This window comes from Harpia harpyja, chromosome 16 (assembly GCF_026419915.1).
Source record: "Harpia harpyja isolate bHarHar1 chromosome 16, bHarHar1 primary haplotype, whole genome shotgun sequence".
NCBI lineage: Eukaryota > Metazoa > Chordata > Aves > Accipitriformes > Accipitridae > Harpia > Harpia harpyja.
The window spans coordinates 15,910,137-15,932,937 of record NC_068955.1 but is presented as its reverse complement, the minus strand read 5'-3'; the positions used below and the strand labels follow the sequence as shown (position 1 = coordinate 15,932,937).

General features: G+C 53.3%; 1 protein-coding gene across 1 annotated transcript in view; it reads right to left on the bottom strand.

Annotated features, from left to right (window-relative positions):
* CD81 (CD81 molecule) overlaps positions 1-22,335 on the bottom strand; it is a 35,420-nt gene extending 13,085 nt beyond the window's left edge. The window contains exons 1-2 of the mRNA XM_052811846.1: positions 22,188-22,335; positions 10,907-11,021 (exon numbers count right to left, since the gene is read on the bottom strand). Coding sequence (XP_052667806.1) covers positions 10,907-11,021; positions 22,188-22,253 — 181 coding nt within the window. The 5' untranslated portion in view covers positions 22,254-22,335. The remainder of the gene's footprint in view (positions 1-10,906; positions 11,022-22,187) is intronic.
* Positions 22,336-22,801: the final 466 nt, after the last annotated feature.

The following is a 22,801-nucleotide window of genomic DNA, read 5'->3' as shown; positions in this document are numbered from 1 at the left end:
CTTCGGCTCCCGCTTCTTCCCCCTTTAAAACAAAAGTCACCACGACCCAGACAATGCAAGCGCTAACGCCAAGGGCCAACTCGGCGAGAGGCAGCGGCGATGGAAACGCTGCCCAGCAGCCCCGGCGCTGGGACCCTCCGGACGGCGTTCCTCACCGGCACCGCGCTCGCACAATGCCTCCTGCTATATTTAGGTGCCGCAGGAGGGAGGAAGCCAGCTGCAAGGGAAGCGCCAGCACAATGGAGCGCGCTGACCCCGCAGGAAGCCCCTCTTCACAAAACCTGACGGCATCTGTGGCCGGCGACACCGACATCCTCACGGTGACACCGCCAGCAAAAGGAGGGGAAAAAAAAAAAAGCACGGGTCGCACCTCCTGATGCGTATCCAAGGGGCTTCAGCAGCGCCCAGGAGCCACAAAAACCCAACAGGCAATTGGGTCGTTGGAGCTCCCTAACAGGGGACAGGACCCCTCCTTGCTTGAAGGTGTCAAGAGAGGGAAAAAAACAAGCAAAAGAACCCCCCCGGAGAATTCGTGGAAAGGACAGGCCAGCAGTTAAAGTTTTGGGGCTTTCTGAAGTAGCGTTAGGTGATTTTATCCCGACGGCTGGAGATGACGTGAGGCGGAGCGGCGGCGGCAGCCAGGCGGAGAGCCAGCTGGGGTGTGTGCTGGGGGCAGAGGGGCCCCAAAGGGGCCGGGGGTGATGGGAAGGCAGGAACGCATCCTGTAAAACGAAGGCTGTCTCCTGGACACCTGCCAAGCTCCAGAGAGGCTGATGGAGATTTTCGGATGCTACATAACTGCTGTTTCACAAACAACGACGTATCAGTAGCAGTCTCTCAAAAAAAGGTCTGCTTATTGTCACCAGAATCTGCTAATGCCCAAGAACCAGCCCTCACCACTCCAGCTTGTACCAGCAATGCTGCTGGTTTAGGTTTTTCAACCCAAACTGTGTCAGGTTTTTCCATCTTACAGCCTTGGGTGGCTCCACTGGAGAGTCCTCATCACAAGTCCCTCTGGGGAAATCAACTTTGCTCATCCCTGAGTGCAGCAGCTTCTGACTTCTCCTCCCATTAGGTCAGCAGAGAGAAGACAAAGCTGGCCTGGGGGGCAAGTCTTTTCAATGTCCGAGAAGTCACCATTCATGCTAACCACCCCAGCAGATGAGTAACAAGCAGATGCAGCACATCTGGAGACTAAGCAGTGTGATGCTGCAGGGACCCCAACGACCAGGTCACTCCCACAGGTGGACAGAAGATTTTATTCTCAAATTCTTCAAAATAAACACTAAAGGCAACTTCCAAGTTAAACAAGTATAGCCAGGAGATCACAGAATCATAGAGCAGCCCAGGTGGGAAATGACCTCGAAAGATCATCTAGTCCAACCTTTTGTGAGAAAGGGAGCCTAGATGAGACTATCTAGCACCCTGTCCACTTAGATCTTGAAAACGTCCAGCAATGGGGACTCTACCACAGCCCTGGGGAGTTTGTTTCAGTGAATGATTGTTCTCACTGTAAAAAATGTCTGTCTCATCTTGAGATCTCAGGAAAATGTAAGAGCCACTGGTGGCTAGGAAAATTTTGCTCTGAAAATAGCAATAGGAGATAAAAGCCCAGTGAGAACCTCAGCTGAGTCTAAGAGGGAACAGAGACATTTGCCATTTTATAGAAGTCTTCCGGAGGCCTCTGGCCTTGCTGCTTGCTGGGATTTGTGCAGCTTCAAAAAAAGACGACCAAACCCGACCTGCTGAACTCCCACCCCAGACAGGCTGTGCAGACCTTGGACAGACAAGCAAGGTCCTGGCTTCCCGCTTCTCTCCTCGCTCGTGCTTCGCCAACTCCTCGCCAGAGCCAGTGCCGGTGTCAAGCAAGCAAACAGCAAGAAGTAAAGGAGGGAAGGGAAGAAGACGTGCATCACGTGCGGCTTCCTGACCGGAGCCCAGCGGATGCGACTGGTGGGGTGGGAGCAGCAGGAACGCGCAGCCAGGCGGGGGAGAGGGCAGCAATGACTGGCCTGAGCTCAGAAAAACACAAAAAACCCTGGAAGGCTTTTGGGATAAAGGCCAGCTTCATTCCCAGGCACAAAAGAGTGGCCGTTATGGAGTCGCCTTTTGTTACCGAGGGCCAGAGCACTACAGCCTCCTGGGAGGCAACGGAGCGGGACTCTGCTCCGGAGTTTATTTAAAAACAAGCACAAAATATTTAATGCAACAATAGTGTCTTGTACGATGAATGCTAGCGGTGTTTCTCCATGAAAATGCCACGCTGAAGGCTGCAAAAGCAAACGACGGCAACCAAAGCGCCCAACCGCATGCTTGGATGGTGTTTGTTTTCCCACACCCATCCTTCCCTTCAAGGGATGGGGCTGGTGGGACGGTCTCTGCCTCCAGACAGGGAGCCAGGCAGCTGGGGGGCTATTTCACAGCAATCACAGCCCAGCTGGGACTGACCAAGCCTTTTTCCCAGAAAGCAGCCTGACAGATCTTAGCTTTCATTCCTGGCAGACAGCAAGGCTGACGGCCAGCGTGGTTTTGGGCTCCATGTCTGTGAGCAAGGCACCTGTCATCCCCATCCTGAATGGCACATTATCCTTAAAGTCAGAGGAGACTCCCCCCAGCACAAGCCTCCTCACTATGTAAGCATCAGAGATGGAATTAACTCCTGCTAGCCTGTCCTGGATGAGAAAGTCTTCACCAAAGCAGCATCTGCTCCTTCAGGGCTGGACCCAAACTGGCACAATTCTGCACGAGCAAGGCTCCATCTGCCTTTCACACGCCACTTCCCAGCTCGTTTGTATTGCAGCTTTCTCAGGGGTTTTAAAACCAGAAATGCTGTTTGCCATAAACAAAAAATAAAATCAGGGAGGTAGAAAATGCAAACTGCAGCGCCTACAGTCATGCTGCTCCCTCCAACAGCAGCAGTAGATAACCCTGGGAATAGCCCGAGCTGCAGCAACAGTTACAGCGAGCAAATCGTTTATAGGTGTTCATGGTACCAACATGCCTCCACATCTTTGAGCAACGCTACAGTGTGATTTCTAACCTTACAGCACAGTTCTCGGGTAAGGCAGCAGTAAGCAAGGTTGCTAAAGCTGCCACATGAACCAGCCGCCCGTGAAAACAAGCTGTGAGCCACAGGACCCATATCTTGGAGTTGGGGACGTCACAGGAGGACTTGCAGAGACGAGTGGTGTCAATATTGCCTGGAGTCCTCTATCTCCTTTTGAGGTGGAGCCTTAAAACAGAAAGCTTTAGGAAAGAGGGCCAACCAGTCTTAGCTTCACCTCCTTGTTACAGAGAGATTCAGGGTCCTGTCTGAATTCAAAGCAGGAGCACAGCAACTGCGATATGATCTCTTCACTCAAGAGCATCAGGACATGATGCATCAGAAAAAGCAGCAGCAATGGACCAAACACCATCCCCGTTTCCCTGATACAACCAGGGTGCATGCCATGGGCTTTAGCCACGTGGAAAGCCCCCAAACATCAGACCCAGGGGACTGATAGTCATTGAGCACTTCTCTCTGGATGCTGCTAGGTGGGAAAGGAAAAAAAAGGCAGCCAAGAGGCCAGCTTAGCTCCCGGCTCATGCAGATGATACCTCCATGGAGGGCCCTTTGCCTCCAGGCCAGGTAGGAAGCTGGGTGCTCAGTTCTGGGAGCAGGGAAGGGAGCAATAAAGGCTGTATTCAAAGTCGATACTTGCTCTGCGATTAAAGTAGCATAGCTGGTGCCTGCAGGGTTGTAAAACCCATGTCCTGTCCCTGCTGAGAAGTAAAAAAAACAAGTAGAAAAAAACAGACTTAAAAAAAGGACATGATGAAAAACAAAGAAAAGGAGGAACAAGCACAGCACAGTCCCTCTAAAACAAGCAGGGAGTGGGCCAGCCCTCCTCCCGTGCCCCACCATCCCCATCAGAGATGCTGTGCAGCTCCAGGCATGGGCATTCCCGGGCAGCGCCCTACCTCTCCCCCCATTTTGATCCTCTCCCGTCAGCTTTAACTTGTTAAGCTAATGGAAGCCAGTCTCTTCCCCCGGGTCACCATGGCAATATTTCCAAAAGACAAAAAATTTAAAAAAAAACAAAACAAAACACCACCCCCCCCCAGCATCACACCATGCTTCCCAGGAAGGCCGGGTGGCTCTCCAAGCTGTGCCTGCCCTCCCCACGGCATGTGCTTTAAAAAGGGGCTGAGAGCAGAAAGAAGAGAGATTTTCATGTTTATTCTCCCAACAGACAGGCTCCCGGGAGCCAGACTGCACATCCAAGAGTTTTGCAAGCCTCCGAGGGAGGGAGGGAGGGCGGGCTGCAGTGCCTACCCTGCTGTGGCTCCTAGCCTGGAGATGCTGAACATCACAGGGCTCACCACCACCCCTGCTGCAGGGAAGGGTGGGACCATCCGACCGTGGTGGGAGGGAGACTCCATCCTACCCCACACCACCAATCCTGGAAGAACATCCCCTCTATAGCCAAAAAAACCCCACAACCATGACGTGCTTCTTTGCAACTTGGGGGCAAGCTCCAGGCAGGGAGCGGAAAGTCCCTCCAGGACAGCGTAGGGGTGGGAAAGGGGTGGCTGTGCCAGCCAGCCAGCGAGGGAGGGTCTCCTGGATATTTTTGTCCAGCTGGCTGGTGGAATTGGCCCAGCAGAGCCAACAGCGCTTTCTTGGAAGTGCGGCGAGAGAGAGGGGGCGGAAAAAGAGAGGATTTGCTGGCAGACGACAACTGGGAAGCCCATCCACTCCCCTCCACCCCCCTTCCCAAGAAAAACATTGCCGCTCTGTGGCTGCTAATGGCTTCCAGATGGAGCAACAGTGTCACAAAGCATGGAGAGCTCTCCTGGGGCTGCGTGGCTCACCTGGGGGGATGAAAAGCTGTACGTGCCGCCCTTGTCTGCAAGAACAAGGTGAGGAGGCGGCAAAGGACACACCTCTGTCAGAAAAGCAAAGGGGAGGTGGAGAAAGCCCCAAACAACATCCTCAGGTGCACAAAGCCGTACCCAAGACAACTCCACACAAAGATGCCACGGTCAGATTTCTTCTGCCTACCCAGGAAACACTGGAAGACGACTTGAGTTTTGTAACGTCAGTGTACCTGCGAGAGCTGGGAGGAGGTCTACTGCACATCTCCAGGACTGGGATGGACGATAGTGGTCCAGGTCCGGCACAGGAGACCCAGGCTGGAACACGCCGGCCCACCCCTCCGCTGCCCCAGCCAACACCACTTCTGGACATCTCTACGTGCCCTGGGGTCTCAGCCGCTGACAGAGCCCAAATCCCGCCAGAGGATTTCTTGTGGGCTTTGCATGCCTGAACACATGGCAGGTTTTCAAAGGAAAACCATCAGAGCTATGGGTTTAAACAGCTCTGAAGAGCAAGAAGCCACCTTTGGCGCAGGTCCCCGGCAGCAGAGCCAACGGGAGGGCGCAAAGGAGGAGGACAACTACGTTATTTGTAGTCAGATAGATCTGAACGCAAAATAACCCAATGCCACTAATTTATGGCCTTACGTCATAACCAATTTTAGTCTGCAGAGTAAATGAATCGCAGGAGTCGGTCACGATGAACGTAGACTGAATTGCAATTAAATACAAGTTGCTTTTTTAATAGAAATTGAATTCTATGATAAGAACACAGGAAAAAAGGATTGTTTGTATTGTCAGCTATATGATGTAAGCCAGATACTTAGAGGGAAGTACTGACAAAGTGTTTTGCCTCACAACTACTATTTTAAAAAGAATTCCACTATTATTGAAGGAGTTGATCTGAAAGTGATTAGAGGAAAATCTAGAACCAGTAAATCTCAGCCTTTTTTTCTTTAAGGGATTAAATAATTAAATTGCCCTTAACTGTAAATAAGTTTACTTCCAAGAGAGAAAAGTGCATGTATTTCTATTTTAAAAAATCCCCACATATGTATTGGTTTTTTAAGTAATCCATTTCGCTCACTGTGGTTCAAGGCCAAACGCAAACCTTGGTTTCCACTGCCAAGCTCGCAAGCCTGGCCACAGCTCGTGTCTCTACCGGCAAACCACCGACACATGGAGCCTTGAAGAAGTACAGCACAAACGGGTGAGAGAACACGGTGCTGAACCAGCCGCGTGCATCTGCAGGGATCGCTGCAGCACCTCACGCCAAAACAGAAGGCAGTTTTTCGCTAGTGTTTATTACAGGACCCAGAGACCAGGGCTCTTGGGCTCTTCTCTAGCCCTTTCACAACAAGTTTAGCAAAAGATTTACTGTTGAGTCTAACCCCACAATATAGAGAAGTTGGCACCACCTTTGAAAGATGCCTAATACTTCTGGAGGGATGGGGACAAGGATGGGAGCATGAAGAGAAGCCAAGAACTCCCCAATGCTCAGAGCAGGTCTGCACCCACTGCAGCACTGCTGGCTTCCAGAGGCTTTGCACCTCACCAGAGCTCAGTGCAACCTCCTCTGCAATAAAAAACGCACCTCTGAAACCCTGGACATCACTTCTTTTTGTCCAAGGCAGTCCTGAAAGGCTAATTAAGAAAAAAGCTGCTGTTATGAATAGAAGGGACAGCTCCTCAGTGACTGCTTAGCCAACACAAGTCTGTTTGGATGATGTGCCGGGATGCTCCGCGCTGCTGGCCACACCTGGGACACGCAGCAAGACTGGCCGAAGCATCCTCACATGCCGTAGGGACAGTGGCTAAGTCCTGGGGAAGCTCAGGCAGGCGTCCCCGATCCCTACCCACGCACGCACTGCCGCTCGGCAGTCTCTTCTCTCCACGAGGGTCAGACCCCCTGAAGCCAGCAAAGCCTTATGATGGTACTTTCAAAAAACCTGAGGATACCTACAAAAGCTTGCCAGCGTTGGACATTGTGCTGATTTCAAGCACAAGCATGCAGATGCAATTGCAGTTCAACTCCAATGCGTACTTGTTTGTGAGAAAGACTTTGAAGCATCCCTATGCTTTCTGGCCCATTTCTTCCAGCCCAGTCTACGTGAAAAGCAGCTTGAACTCATTTCCAGGGCAGAAATCATTATCCTGGATTGTATTTGTATGGAGCAGTATGGTGAAGAGAGTCTGTGATTCACCTCGTTAGAGAGCCTGCGTTCCCGTTAGCCAGTCTCCCCTCCAGTGCTACTGCAACACACCGCTTCCCAGGCACACTCATGGCCTTAAAATCAGCCCAAAGCCATTGCTGCCCCTGGCTGTCACCCCCCTTGTCTCCCACAGGCTTTGCTGCCTGACCTGCTCGGGAGCCAGATCCACCATCATCAGCCTGGTTGCTAGGGGAAAAAAAAAAAAAGCAAAATAGAAAAAAAAAACCAAACCCCCACCCTGTTGCCTGTTGGGGCAGTGATACCCAGCAGGACGGCAGAGAAAGGGAGCAGCGGCAGCGGCAGCCTCAGTGGTGGCCAAGTTTAACCCACCACTGCATGCCTGTCCAAAACCTTCCACCCCTCCGAAGCAGCGCTGGTGCCGCTGTGTTCCAGGGAAGAGACGCTGCCAGGCAGAGGATTTACTAATAAAACACAAAAAAACCTGAACAGAAGCAAACCCAACCCCCTGCTCACCCCCAAAAGGTACACAGAAAACCGCACCCCAGCTCTGGAGGCCTTTGCAGTTTTCCTTGTGGCTGGCCCCGCTCCCAGGGCCGAGCTAATTAGAGCCACGGGTCATGTCATCCTGTCACTTGCTATGAGCAGCTGGAGGCAGATTTCCTATTTTGGATCTGGCAGGCGAGAGCGAAGCCGAGACCATCCGGATTCCGCGCTCTGCTCCTCACCGGGCAGCTTTGGGGAAAGCACGGGAAGGGCGGGCAGCAGGGATGAGTACCCAGCGATGCTCCCAGCGCACAGGCAGCCCAGCAAGGGGGCAAATGTGATATCCAGGAGTGGGGATTTAAGGCAAACAAGGGGCGAGGCTTTTGTCCCCACCCTGCTGACAGCATTTTGCCCGCAGCGGCCATCTCCGGGTATCACATAAGCAAATCCTTGGAGGATGGGGAACCTGGCTTTCCCCTGTCCCATTATCTTCACTATCACCCCACCGAGATGGGGCAAAAGCAGTAAGTTCAGTGTCACTTGGCTCTTCGAGATCCCCAAGGGCTCTTAAAACCACTGACACCACAGCACCAACTTATTGTGGAGAGATCAGACTGCTCCAGTTTGTACCGGTATCCACAGAGATGGACCAGCTCAGCCTTTTCCCACGGGCTCTCATAACTCATTGAGTCAGTTTTGGTTTTTTTTTTTTAAAAATGGTACTTTATGTGTAGGGTCAATAAATATCTAAGAAGTGGTTAACCAGTTGTTAGCATCCAACTTATCAATGCCTCTAGCTATCTTGAAGGATGTTCTCTGATCTGCTATCAACACCTTGCCCGGCCTCCAGACACGCAGGGCACTTCAGACGCAGTGTTATGCAAGGGCAAGAAGGATTTTAGTTTTTCCAACTACAAATAAAGCAAATAAATGCATATTAGACCATAAGCCTAGCTCAAATGAAGAGCAAGTGTTTTCCTTTATAGTCACAAAAGCATGAAACTACGATGCTCTAGCTATCCTCATCCCCGGTACCGCTTGGTCTTTACAGTGCTGAAGCAGTTAACTTGTCATTTGCTGGAGTGTTGGGTCCACAGCCAAAATGGAAGTTCCAAAAACCAAGCCTGCAACAAGCGGTTAGGGGATCAGACAGTTTGTGAGCCATGCTGAGGAAAAGCCTGTGAACAAAAGCTCGTTTAATAACCTCCCAAGCCAGCCCACAAGACAACTCGCTGGATGCAGTGCCAAAATGCCGGGGCTGGGGAGCGGGAGGATTCTGCTTGTGGGAAACCCCGACCCAGGAGCTCCCTCCTCACAGGCTGCAGAGGCGAGCGGGGGAACAGTTGCCTGCGCCCACGGGAGCTGCAAGAGGGGCTGCTGCAGCCGTCTGGTCCAGCTGCAGGGGAAGCTGAGAGCAAGGACCGCTCCCCTCCTGCTCCTGCAGCAGCCTGAAGGCAGATAAGCATCACACCTGGTACCCTGCTAGCTGCCCTGCTCCCCACATCCTCCTTCTCCCACTTCCCCATTGCCATCAAATCCCACACACCAACCGGCTGTGTTAATTGTTCTTCCTCTGCCGTAACACACAGACACCGTGGGAAAACAACCTTTAACAAAACAGCTCCAACTTTGGGGCAGGGGAAAGGACACAGAGAGAAACCAGGAGACACCAAAGCACTGCTTTCCCACTCCCCCTCCTCACTAAGTACAAACCCCATGGTGCAAGTTTTCCTCCTCTAACAGTTTTTATTTCTTTCCCCTGTCCTGCAGCACTGCGCCAAAGCCCGGCCAGCCTTGAAAAGCCCCCTGACAGATCCCAGGACTGGCGCCCCGTGCCAGACACCAAAAAGTGGTTTGCAAGGAGGAAAAAACAAACAAACAAAAAAACCCAACAAAAAAACCCAAAACAACCAAACCAAAAAAAACCAGCTCTGGAGGCCAACCCCTGAGAGGTTCCTGCTCCTGAAGCAGGAACTTCGTGTGCATGTGTATGTTGGATGCCAGACGAGAAAAAGGAGGGAGTATCAGTTGTAGTGGGGCAAAAAAAAGCGGCGGGGGGAAGCAAAAAGAAATCCCAGTCTTCAGACTCCAGAGGGCTGGCTGGGAGAGGCAGCAGCTGAAAGAAATGCTCTGCCATTATTACTGCATGGAAATTACAGCCGCCAGAAGGAATCCAGGCTGATCTGTTGCTGAATATAACTTTAAAAAGACAGCCAGCCTCAAATCATGGGCCATTCACGGACGTCAGAAAGCCAGCACGGCAGTGGGACTCACGGCCTGTTCCCCATTGCCTTCTAAATAGCAAAGGCCAAGGACAGAGACAAAACAAAAAGGGGTGGAAGAGCAAAAGATGCCCAAGAGGTGGGAGGGGAGGACTCGGCCCCCGCGCTCCAGGTCCCCCAGGTTTTGGGAGAAATGCATTAACTAGGGAGACATCAGTAGTCAGCCCCCAGAAGGAAGGAGCTCCCGGAAAGGAGAGAGTTTACCTTCTTAAGAGAGCTCCCCTTTTCTCTTTTTAAAATTGAAATCTACAAAGGGGAAATGCTGTAAATACAGCTCTGGGCATGAGGCAGGAGAGGGGAGACAGCAAGAAAGAAAAACCCACTGCTATTTACAGCAGGAGCATCTACTGTAACCAGGCACAGCCAGGGAGAGGGCTCAGGCATGCCATTTCAAGGGCAAGCAGAGAAAACCAGAGGAAAACCCTTTCCAGAAGGTAATTTCAGCTACAGGTGAGAACAGGACATCGGATCAGACGGATCCTTGCCCCAGCTTGCGCTCCCAAGCCAGCCCCTGCCTGGCAGCCAGCCCCTCCTGCAAGCTGCTCCCCCTCATCTGCAAGGGATCATTGGAGAACAGTGCAAAAATAGGGGTTTTCACCTTCCAGCAAGCCAGCATGCTGTCAAATTAATAAAAATCACACTAAGCTTAACCATAACACAGGGAGGCTCCACCTGCCCCTCCTGGAGAACATGAGTCATGAGCTCGCTGAGCTCCACTTTCCACTGCCAGCCGCTCCGTCGGCTACTTTTACATCTCTCTGGATAGGAAATGAGACACACTTCCAAGAAGTCCCCCCTCTTCCCAAACGTGCTCCAGGGGAGACGGCAGCGGAGAACGGCACCGGGGAAACCCACGATGCCGCAACATGTCTTTTCGCGCTTTTAGCCGCCATGACTTTGGAGTCTGCGCTTGGGCCACAGCCAACGTTTAATGAATGCTTTGATTGGCACGGCAGGGGATATTTTTGGGGGAATACGGGGGGAGCGTGAGGTATTTTTAGTCCGACCTTGCTGCTCACCGGAGCCTTCCGCCCTGCTTTTGGGCACGCTGCAGTCCACCCTGGGGCACGCCGCCCATGCAGCAATGCCAGCATCCCCAGACCTACTTACCGACATAGAAGGTGTTGGGGGCCTGCTTGTCCCCCAGCTGCAGGTAGAGGATATTCGTCGTCTGCGAGTCATGCCGGAGCCACAGGGCCACTCCCAGGATGATGCCTCCTGCCAGCTGGGGAAAAAGCAGAGGGAAGCAGGCATTACCCACTGCTCCAGCTGCACCGGACCCAGAGCAGCAGTTTTCAGGCAGGAGCAGAAGGCTTGCTTCTCATTTTTCTGCAAATTCTTATTTACTCCTTTCGTGGACAAGAACATCCTTCCTAAACATCGTCCCACCCCTGCAACGTGCTTTGCGGCCCGTACCACATGAGCCACGTGATCTTCCCTGCTTTATGAGAAGACCCCTCATTCTTGGGCTGCACAAAGCCCTTTCCAGTTCCTGCAGGTGGTTTCTTTCCTAAAAGCTATTTTATTACTCCATTAAATGGAAGGCTCAGCCTTACGCAAGAAGCACAAGATGTGCGACTCAAACTCTCCTGAAAGCCTTTCAATAGAAGTTAGGATCAGCCCCAATTACTCCCTTTTCCCAACGGGCTGTTATCACCCCATTTTGCTTCTCTGTGATGTACAAACAGGGTTTTGGGTTTTGTTTGATCTGCTGAGAACCGGGTGGGAAAGATGGGGAGACTGTGGCTCAGAAAGTGGGGTGACCATCAGTTTTTCCCTCTGCCCCCAGTCTCATGTGCACATTACTTTCCATCCCGGGTCAGGCTTTCCGTCCGAGCAGAGCCAGTGCTCCTCCGGCACGTACGGCTTTCCTTAACATCCCGATACAGGGATTAAAGCAGAGCAAAGCCTCGGTTCAGGCCAAGGCACAACCACACCACTTTTGGAGGCTGCCATGAAGATGCTCAACAGAGCTGAGCAGCTCTGTGACTCGATGAGGCTGAAACCGCTGGCTCACCCACACTCTCGTCCAGCGGACAAGCAGAGCACTTGCACACACACGTGTGCACGCAGACATGTGACGGAGCCCCCAGGGCAAGGAGAAAAACACGCCGCAAACACGGGAGGGGATGTTCTGCGTGTGGAGCATCAACCCAGCTTACCTCTGGAATACTTATGTCCAAATAATGGGAAGTTTTGTGACTGACTGCCTCACTGTTTTCTCTTTCAGGGAGGGCCTGGGAATGGCAGCGGAGGACAGGAGCAGATCGGGGGTACTGCAGTGGGGAAGGTGTCACTCAGAGGAACTCGAGCCAGAGCATTTCCAGCAGGACTTGCTGGGTTCTCCATGACACCCCCCTTCCATTTAAAACCATGAGAGAGAGGGGGGAAAAAATAAACACACACGTAAAAAAAAAAAAAACAAAAACACAAAAAACCAAGAAAACCCAAACCCCTTAAGAATTCAGTATCGCTTCTACAAAAGGCTGGAAGCACCTGTTCAAATGCCAATTTAACTTTGAGTGTCCTAAATCCTCAAAGCCATTCATCTTAAAGATGGGAAGATAACTACCAAAGAGTACAAAAGCGGAAACACATCTTTTTTTTTTTTTTCAAAAGGATCCGAGTCAGTTCAGCTACAGGCATGAGCAGCACCACGAAGGTCACATTAAAAAAAAAAAAAAAAAAAAAAGTGTTTGTTCAGTAAAAGTGCAAAGTTTCCAGTTGCGCAAGCGCAGCTGAGCCTCCACGAACACACAAGGACTGGGATCTGAGAGACAGACTGTCAGTGGGAGTCCAGCTTTGCCCCTTGGGAGGTCAGCTGGTGGTTTTCCTCCACGCCCATTTCTGCAAATCCCAGCCAAGAGACTTTTACAGGGGCGCCATTGAAACTGGGGCAAACCCACAGAATTTGGGCAAAACTCACAAGGCAAGCTGACCTTGGGGCTTTTCCACTTGCTGGAGGGAGAAAATCCCCACCAGCTCCCCAGAGAGGGAGGAAAGATTTTTACAAGCCTTTCCCCAATTTGCCACCAAAATAATCAGCTTTTAACACTTCTCCCACAGCAACCAATGCAACTTCCCCGCTGGCACAGTCCCTCACCTCTCTTACACTGGGGAGAGCCCGAGGTTCTCCAAACACTGGCTATGGACAAAAGTCATGAAAGCCAGGCCGTGCTCAAATCCAGCTCCAAATATGGCAGCTCGTGGCTTCACAGAAAGTTACCCAAATCCAGCCTGGCATGGCTTGTTCATTGTCTGAGGGCATAACGAAGCCCGTGTTTATCCTCTTGGGAGAAGGAGAATGTCCCTAAATTAATCAGTGCCACTCTTAAAGTAAAGGTCTCTTGGTGGCTCCCAGGGCTGAAGAGATCCTGAGGAACATTTGGGTTTCTCTGCTGGCTGGGAGAGGTGAAGAAAAGGCTGCAGCCCTTTTTGGTTTGGTTTTCCCTCTGCAAGGAAACACTGCTGTGCCCCAGCACGCTGCCTTTGGCACCCAGCAGCACCCACCCCAGCAGCCCCTGTCACCCGCGGCGAGGCTGGGGTGACACCAGCACCAGGAGGAGCAGCAGCTGCTTTCCAGTCAAACCTGCCCTAAAACGCCCGACGCAGAACCGAAAGCAGGCTGCAAGCTATCCTCAAAATATTTCTTAATCTAAATTTGGGAGCGTCAGCTGAAGGGAGTCTTCCGACTCATCAAACCCATCCCAGCGGCGAGGTCTGTCTATGGCAGCCAGCTGAACCATCTCCAGATGTTCCCGGGTTCAGCCTGAATGCGCCCCAGGAACACCCCACGTCCCTCCCGCACCACTGACTCCAGCTGCTTTTTTAACAGAGCACAGAGGACCTCCAAATGGAAGTTTTAATCCAACAGCAGCTGGATTTCTTAAGAGAAAGCCTCGTTCACTTACTAATGAAAACAGGGGTTAGGCTATGATGAGCAACTTTTTCCATGAAAACCATACATCCTTCCACCACCAAGGAGCGCAAAAGGTAATTAAGGCATCTTTCTTCCCAAAGGAAAAAAGACAAGATGGAGAAAACCTCATCGGCTCGCCACAGTAACCCTGCCTTCCACTGCACCTTGCTGGGGATAATCTCATTTTTAATACAACAACTTGTTCCAGATATAAGCTCAGTGTTTTCTTCCCTCCCCATCCTACAGAGCTGCTGTTTGCTGACACGAGAGCCAGAAGAGCTCCAACCACTGATGGCAGCATCGCGCTGGTCTCCAGGCTGTGTATCCTCATACATTGAATATCCCTTTCCCCCCCACCACCCCGCAGGTATCCGTGATCTCGTGCAGGTTGCCTCATTGCTCTGTGCTTGCCCAGCTAGTCAGACAGCAATGTCTCAGAGGCTGGGGCCGTCACTTGTTGCAGATATACCCCAAGTGCCCAGCACAGCTCTCCATTTAAACTTTTGGGGACTACTTTAACAAAAGCAGTAATCTAAAAGCTGCAACGTCAGCAATACCAGCACTGAATGGCTCTTAGATATGCTTTCCACAAGCCGACCTCCCCAGCCGGCCTTTCCCTTGCCGGCTTGCAGAGGTGGATGCCGCTGAAACAAGCAACTGCTCAGTCTTGGGAGCATCCAGATTATTTTCCAGCATTTTAAGCGCTACTAACTTTCTTGGCTACTTTTACAGCCTTGCGCTTTCCTTTACTCTGGAGTGTTTTAAGTTCTCATTCTGCTGCCTTCCCCTACCTGCACTTTTGTATGCCTTTGTTTAAATTAAAAAAAACCCAAACCAACCCACAGACATACACCCCAAAACCCAAAAGAAAACAACCCCTCGACGAAAATAACACCTCCTCCATCTTCCCTGCTCCTTCAAAAATCCACCGCAAGCCTAGAAGGGCACCCAGTCCATGGCACGGTATCCCCGCGGCATCGCTAGTGCTCCCCAGGACAGGGCCAGCCCTGGAGATCGCACGCCGAGCAGACTGCCGGCACAGCAGAGGTGGCGCGGCAGGCTCCGGCGTTTCCTCTTTACCGCTGTTTTCCAGCTTCCAGAGATTTATTACTTCTTCCACAGACAGCCAGACTTTTCCAGCTGGATCCTGCTTGCCCAAGGCTTGCTTTTTGCAGCGATGCGATTTCTGCTTGGCACGGCGGGGGGGAAGCCCCCATCGGATGCTGCTTAGGGGAGGGAAAAGGCACCCCCCAGCCCGCTGAGAGGTGATGGGGTGGTACCCCACGTGATGGGGCATCATGTCTGAGCACCACGGTGACGGCCGGTGCGCAGCCCCGGCTTGCTGCCCCATCCACTGTGCATGTAGCGGGGCTCCCTCTTGGACTGAGCCTCACTGACTGATGTGCCATTTGCCCTAAAATTTCCCAGATCCAGCTATGGGGCAAGGGAACAAGCCTGTCTTTCACAGCTCGGTCGCTCCTCCCCTCCCCGGGAAATGCCCATGATTTAGGGGTCCAAGGAATGGCCCCATTCCCCCCTTTAATGTGGGGCACCCCATATCCAAGCTGCCCCTACCTTGGCCTGCTGCTCCCCAGACACTCGCGTACTCCAGGACAAGCATCACCCCCTGTCCCTCCCGCTGCCGCTGGCCCTTTTCCTCCTGCTCCCTTCCCTCTGCCCCTCTCCGAAACAGGTTTCCTGGCGGGGAGGAGGAGGAGGAGGAAGAAGCAGTCCTGGCTATAGGGCAGCTTGTCGGGCATGTCAAAGCGAAGCAGACATCCTGCAGCTCAAGCTGGCAGAGGAGGGAAGCGGAGGTGCCAGCAGTTTCCCAACACTGTATTTTTAGCAGCACCGCTTCCCGCGGCCACGGCCGGTCCTGCCGCCAGGACGCTGCTTCCCAGCCTGTGCCTCACACGGGCTCCAGGGCCGGGAGAAGCTCCTGCCTCGCTGCAAAAACGCCGGCGGCGGAGCCCGCGCCGCGACGCCTGGGAAATACCACAGTTACTTACAAGAAGCAGGATGCTGCCAAGAAAGCTTAATGGATTTTAGCTGGTTTATGATTCAGGTAGACACTTAGAGATTTTTTTTAACAGGTTTTCACGCTGCACAGGCTTGCGGTTTCCCTTATGTTGCCTGGAAGCTGAGCCCTTTGGGGGGATAGCACCCGCAGCCCACTCGGGGAGCCCAGCCAGGGCTCCCCACGGCTCCTCTCCAGCACAACCTGCAAAGCGGCCGAGACCGAGTAAGACCGAATCCCCCTCCTTTTAGGCGTGGGGAACCAGGGCACAGAAGGATGAAACAGCTTGCCAAAGGTGAAGCATCTTGCCATGGAAGAAGCCCATCATGCAGCCAGGAATGTATTGCTAATTTGGGGTCGAATGCTTTGCTCCCAGGTCATTTGTCAGTCTCTAGGTGGAGCAGCAGATACCCTATTCTCCAGTATGGACAGCATAAATAACAAAACATCACTCTGTCACTGCACCCAGCACGAGTGGGGGGAAAAAGCGAGTAGCTAGAGATTCGTAACTTGATGAAAATTACCTTTGGAAGGGCGATACAAGCCCTTTCAAGATGTGTACTAGGACCTAACAGGTTCTGCACTACCATCTCGAGGACCGAGGTGGGCAGGAGAGGAGCACACGACCCTTGGTGGCAGGCACCCATATAGAGGCAGCGCCGAGCCTGCCCGCTCCCCGCACCTCGCTTCCCGGAATGAGGAATTTGAATTTCCTTTCTACCGCAAATAGATGCGCCCTGTGGAAGTGCTGAAAGGGCTTGGAGTGCAGCAAGGGGCTGACAGCTGAACAGCAGCCCACGAACCTGAGATCTTTGGTTTGATCCTGCGACGGTCTTCATGTTACAATGGCGGGACTTCATGCCAAAAATTCACTTAAAATTTTAAGGCAAGAAGCGCTACAGGTCACCCCCGCACTGCTTGTCGGGGTAGACTGTGGGATGGCCCAGAGCACCAACGCATCAGGACCCTCGCAAGACTTTTTGGGGGCAGCATAAGCAGGGGAAGCGACCTAAATCAGACAAACGTGGTTGCAGTTTGACAGCCAGACAACGTAAGAGCTTCTCCGCCAAGCTCGGCGCGGGCACTTTCAAACTGCAGCGAGGACTCTTCTTGGAAAGCGCAGGCGCCGTCTTTCTGCCACCTCCTGCGGCGATCACACTCAACAGCCGCCAAAGGTCAGGATGCAAGTTTGCAGGCAAGGCCTGCCCAGGAGATGCAGAAAGGGCATTTGGGAAGAGCCCCGTGCTCGATGGGCAGGAGGACGAAGGCAGCCTGCAGCCCATGCTCCGCTCCCAGCAGTGGCTATTAATAGAGCTGCCGGCTGGGGTGAAATTCTCCACTGGTGCCTATAGTTACCAGCCTCACAACACTGCGGGGCTTTTCAAAACAAGCTCCAGAGGCACGCTCCCGGAGGAGCGGCACGCCAGAGGCCAAACAGAGCTTGATGGATGGGAGGAGAGCCGGAATACGGCATCAAAATCCAGGATTGGGGTCCTCCGACGGGGAGCACCGAGCCTGCAGGCTGCTCACCGCCTGCCGCAGCCTGATCCCCACTGCGGATAGAAGTATCACTATACATTGACATCTACCAGCAGGGTTTGATCGCCCTCGGCGGAGAGGAAAACAATTTCAGATACTGCTTTAAAATTAATTTGGCCCCATACATAAGCATTTAACTACAATGGTAATACAACTGCTTTCCCTTTTTAATAATAGAGTGAAAGGCACTTGCACAGTACAGGATCAAAGTGTTTCTCAAGGCATTGTCCATGGGTTAATGCTCTTGCAGGAGACGAGCATTACAGTGGTTGATAGAAGAATAACCTCGGGAAAACAGAGCAATCCCCCCTCCAGCCGCCAGCGATGCTCCCTCCTTGCGACTGCAGCTCAGCCCATTAACTGAAATCAGGTATCCCCATAGGGCAGGGCACCGGTCTCTTCAAAAGACCTGCTTAAATGACCTTCTGTATGCAGAGACTTCAGAAGAGGTTTCGTAGGTGATGGTAAGACTGTGTTCACTTGACATAGAGCACCGAAACACATCCCAGAGAGCCATCAGCAGGAAAACTTGGGTCCAGATACTGAGCCTGCTGAGAAAACCTCTCCCTTGCCCTTCAAAGACAGCATTAAATAGCTGCAGGGTCAAACACACGTGGAAATACGCTTGCGTGTACATTGTCCCAGGATATCAAACCCAAGTCAGTAGAAGAAGATGCTGGGCCAGCATCACATCCTTGCTGCTCACAAGGCTCTCTGCAATTCCCAAGGAGACCAATAACCAAACCAAACCCCGCGCTCCGCAGCAGAGCAGCCTGCTAGCTCCTATCGCTAGTAGTGTTTCAGCAGTGCTCAGTGCGAGCCTGCACCCAGAACAAAATGCAAGCTACTTTGTTAGTCCAGAGAGTTATTTCAAACCTGTGCTTCAGAGCTGCACGCCACATGAGCCACCAGCTCTTCCATTCTGGGTTTAAACCTGTGAACAGCAGTACCCAGCCGCCCTCCTCGTCACATCGGGAGGGTCATGAGCCACTCGGTGGAGTTGTCGCTGTGGGACCACCGCCACAGAGAACTGCCACCTCCCTCCCCGTCACCTCTCGTCACCAAAGCCAAGTATCTTTGTGCACGCTTTGTGGACTCCAGGGGACAGCTGACAGATTTTCCAGTGTTGCACAAGAAAATACTCGACGACTCCACCCCACTTCCCTTCCGATCACCACTCTTGAGACAGACTTTCACCTCCGCCTTCCCTCTGCTCTTGCCCTTCCTCCACTTTGCACCCCAACTACACCACATCTCCTCAACACAAGCAAGGGAAAAGAGTTACGCAGTACCTGGAAAATGGCATTAGGAGTAAGCTCTTCCTTTTAATTAGGCAACTCTCTGGTAGGGCAGTCAGCAGTGCTCTAGACCTGGAAGGCTGCCACGGGCTGTATTAGCTAATAAGCTAGGCGATCCTTCTCCAAGCAAGCCAATTTCTCCTTGGTTATGTTTAATTACATTTTAAAATAGCTCTCTGGCTTCCTTCGGCCTCTCCAGGGACTCTTTGCAGCAGTGGTCAGTTCAGCCCCATGCACTGAGCTCTGCTATCAGATTTGGATAATTCAGGAGAACAGTCGAAGTCCGACTGTCTATTGAGACTGGGATGGAGAAGCCGCTCCACCTCGCCATGTGCCCAGCCCAGCCCTGCTCCAGGCTGCAAGGTGAGCTGGGACTGCCCATCACACCAGCAAAACTGCCCAGGAACGGGTACTGGTGCTGCTCCCTCTCACAGGGCAGGGAAGCAGAGCATCCCCTTGCCGCTGGCCACCCTAAGGTTTCAGGACAAGTTTGCAGCACAGCAAAGCTTTTGTCTCACCAGCCCCGTGTTCTGCTAACTGGGTGAGGTTCCCAGGTGCTGCCCGTGGCCTCCTCCACTGCTTTGGTAGGTGGATGCCACTGTGAAACACACAGGGACCCTTTCTCTCCCGGGATGGGCACCCGTTTGTACGCATGGTCCGTGCAGTGGCTGCTGCTCCCTCCTCAAGAGCCACCCTGGACCAAGCACGTAACCCTGGCATCTTCTTCTCAAAAATGCATGAGCAAAGGAAAACAACCCCTCAAAAATAAAATAAAACCGAAACATCTCGGGCAGAGGGGGCTGCCAAGGCAGCCCAGGGAGCTGGCAGCCAGGCCACCTTTTCCTTTTCCTTTTCAACACAGTGGCTTTGTGAAACTCCCCCTGTGCTGCCAGGGGAAGGAACGGGGGGGGGGGGAAAGCCAGAGGGGTGTCAGTTTATTTACATTCCAACAGGACAGCAGGGCTACTTTAAAAAGTTATCGGAGTTTCTTTTTTATTTGTTAACACCATTAAGGCTGAGAATTGCTTCCTTTCTTCCCCTCGGGTGCCGGAGCAAGCTCCCGTGCAGGGCGATGTGGTGCCTGCCAAACTTTGGGCTCTGTCTCCTGCTTGTTTTCATCAACAGCGCCCGACCTTGGCCGGGCACAAGGCAAACGGTAAGCAAATGAGCACGAGAAGCCCAGCAGCCCTTGCATGCTAACCAGCTGGCAGGACCACAGGGCTGCGAATGCCCCGTCTCGCACCTCCCTGGGGTCAGAGCTGGGGTCCCAACGCAGCCACCCTGCAGCAAGGGTGCTCAGCACCTTGTCCAGCCTCTAAATGCCTCCCTGTGAAAAGGACCTTCGCGCTTTGGTGGCAACCAGGGCAACCCTCCCCAGCTGGGGATGCAAGGTTGGCTGCTAACTGCGTTTGCTTGGTAGTAAACCTAAAAGTCCCCTTGACTACTGGTTTAAAAAACAACACAAAAGGGCTTGAAAACCATAAAGACCTGGTGTTCAACCACCCTTCAGCTGGCCAGCCTCACAGAAAGCATCACTAATTCTAACGAAGCCCTGGCTCCCCATCTGCACAGGAGGTGGTTCTAGGGCAAGCCCAGCACTGGGAGGTGTTTTGGGGAGCCGGTGGGTCCCAGCTCACAAGCACCCCTCCTTGGGAGGGGCTGGAGCATCTCCCCCCTCAATGCTCATGGGGAGCGGGCATCAGGCTCCCTCTGAGACATAGGGCAAGGCACCAAAAGTCCTAACAGGGAAATTAAACGGCTCGGCTATTCCTCTGGGAAGCAAAATTCCCGTTTATAAAAGATAAGCTGTTTTGCAAACACAGATTGGGGTGAGCGAGCGAGCTTGCTCAGAAGCGGCAGCTGTGCAGAGCCCCCGGCATCCTTCCTGCCGCCAGGGAGACCCTTCCTCCCTCACATCCACACCCGGCGGCTTCAGCGACAAGAATGGCAGGAAATTGGGACCAGAAGGGAAGAAAAAGCCCCAGGAGAAGCGTGATAACTCGGAAGGAACAACGCTTCAGAGAAAAGCCTACCCGCCTCTGTCCTGCCTTTTTAGGGGTGGAAGAAGAGGTTAAAAAACCCAAACCCCAGGACTGTCCCGCATTCATCTTGCAGCTGGCAGCGCATCAGGTATCAATTAACACCGCTGTCGTCAGAGCTCGTCATCTCTCCCTTGGTCAGTGTTATACCCAGAAACAAGGGGAAGAGGCCTGAAATCAGGCCGGATTTGACAGCGCTCGCTCCCACGCAACGGTTAAGCCCTACACCTCCCAGAAGTGGGGACCCCCCCCCCGCAAAGACCTTCACCGTGCACCCCCGGGGAGAAGGCAGCAGGCTCCAGCCAGGCAGAGCAGCTCCCGGTGCCGAGGCAGGGTTTGCTCTGGAAGGCATTGCTCCCCTCCCCACCTCTCCAGCTCTCCTTGCCGCGTTCGCTGCTGCAAGAAAACGTTAAGAAAACCCCCAAATTCCCCAACGACAGAGCAGGGTGTCAGACAAGGGGCGCATCCTGACCACGCAGCCAACGCTCAGCAAGCGGTGCCTTGCCTCCGCGGGGTGGGGCTGGGCTTGCTTGCAAGAAAAACAGCATTTTGGGGAATGGAAAATAGCCTATTTAAAAAAATAAAGCAGCCTGCTCAGGCACATTTCATCGCTCCCAGGCACAGGAGCAGGGAGAGAGCGTTTCTTGCCATGCCAGCCCCTCACTGCCAGAGGGTGTTTCTAACCAGGACAAACCTGGTTTGGAGGGAAACTGGGATATGCTGCTTTTTGCTAAATTAGCGGCACGTCTGGATGGATTATTTCATGAGAAACTTTCTCAGGAAAGGCAACCTCTCCAGCCGGGGTAAAATCTGCATCCTAAAATAACTTCCTCGGCAGTGGAGGCAGCGGTCCCCAGCTCGGGCACGACCCAAACACGGGCGTCGAGGCCGGCTCCTGACACGATGCCAGGGCCGTCGAGCCCCAGCCGCTCCCTGCCAGCTCTTGGGGTGGGGAGAGCAAATCCAGCCTCAATCGCCCATATTTTTTGGAACACCCTCTCCTCTCCGGCTCCTCTGCAGCAGATGGCTGGGCCAGCACCTCTTCTCCCTCTGCCCGGCAGCACCCCTCCCTCCCTCCCTCCCTCCCTCCTCGGCTGGCTGCGGAACGCCGCTTTGCCCAGGGCAGACCCACAGCAACAGGGGGTTCGGGGGCAGCACCCCTCGGAGGGGACACCGACCCGCTGCGGCGCCCCGCCCCACCCCAGCTCTGTCCCCCCTACCCGGGAGCAAGGCACCCCCCGCGCTTCTGCTCGGAAAGGGTGCATATAAACATCTTTCTCTCTCTATATCTCTATAAAATACAGATATATAAATAGATATACATGTGCAAATAAATAAATATATACACGCATGCATAAAAAAAGCGCAAAGGACAAGCAGCGCCCCCCCCCCCCTTGAAAAAAGCAACCCCTAAGGCATATCCCAGGCAGCGAGTCTTAACGCGGGGGGGGGGGCGGGGGGAAGGGACGGGAAAGAGGTTAAAACCAGGCGCAGGCTGACGAGCCATATTGGAGCCCCGTTATTTAAAGGGCAGGGGTAGCTCAGTCCCCCCCAGCCCCCCCCGCTGCCCGGGGCTCACCCAGAAGATGAAGTTGAAGACGAAGAGGAGGTATTTGATGCACTTGGTGCAGCCTTCCACCCCCATGGCGGCGGGCGGCAGTGCCGGCGGCTCCCTGCCCTGATCTCTGCTGCCGGGCTGGGGCGGCGGGGGCGGCGCGGGCGGAGATAACACCCCCCGCCCCGCCCCCGGACACGCCCCCGCCCCAGACACGCCCCGCCCCCCCGCTCCGGGAAGGGGGGGGCGGCACACACCGCCCCCCCCTTCCCGAAACCTGGGGCCGTCTGCTTCCCCCCCCTTTTTTTCCCTTTTCTTCCCCCCTTTATTCCTTTTTCCTTTTATGCTTTTTCCCTTCCCCCCTTTTTCCTTTTTTCTGTTATCTTCCCCCTTTTTTCTTTTTTCCTTTTTTCTTTTTTCCTTTTTTATGTGTGTGCCTGTTTGTTTGTTTGTTTTCCCCTTTTTCTCCTCCTTTTCCCACCTACCAGGGGCAGGTCACAGGAAGGAGTTTCCTACCTGCAAGTGGCAGCTGCAGGGGCGGGTGTTGGGGGGCTGTAGCACCACCACCTCCTAAACCTGACCACCATCCCTTAAACCTCACCGTCGTCCCCTAAACCTCACCAGGCAGCCCGGGGTGC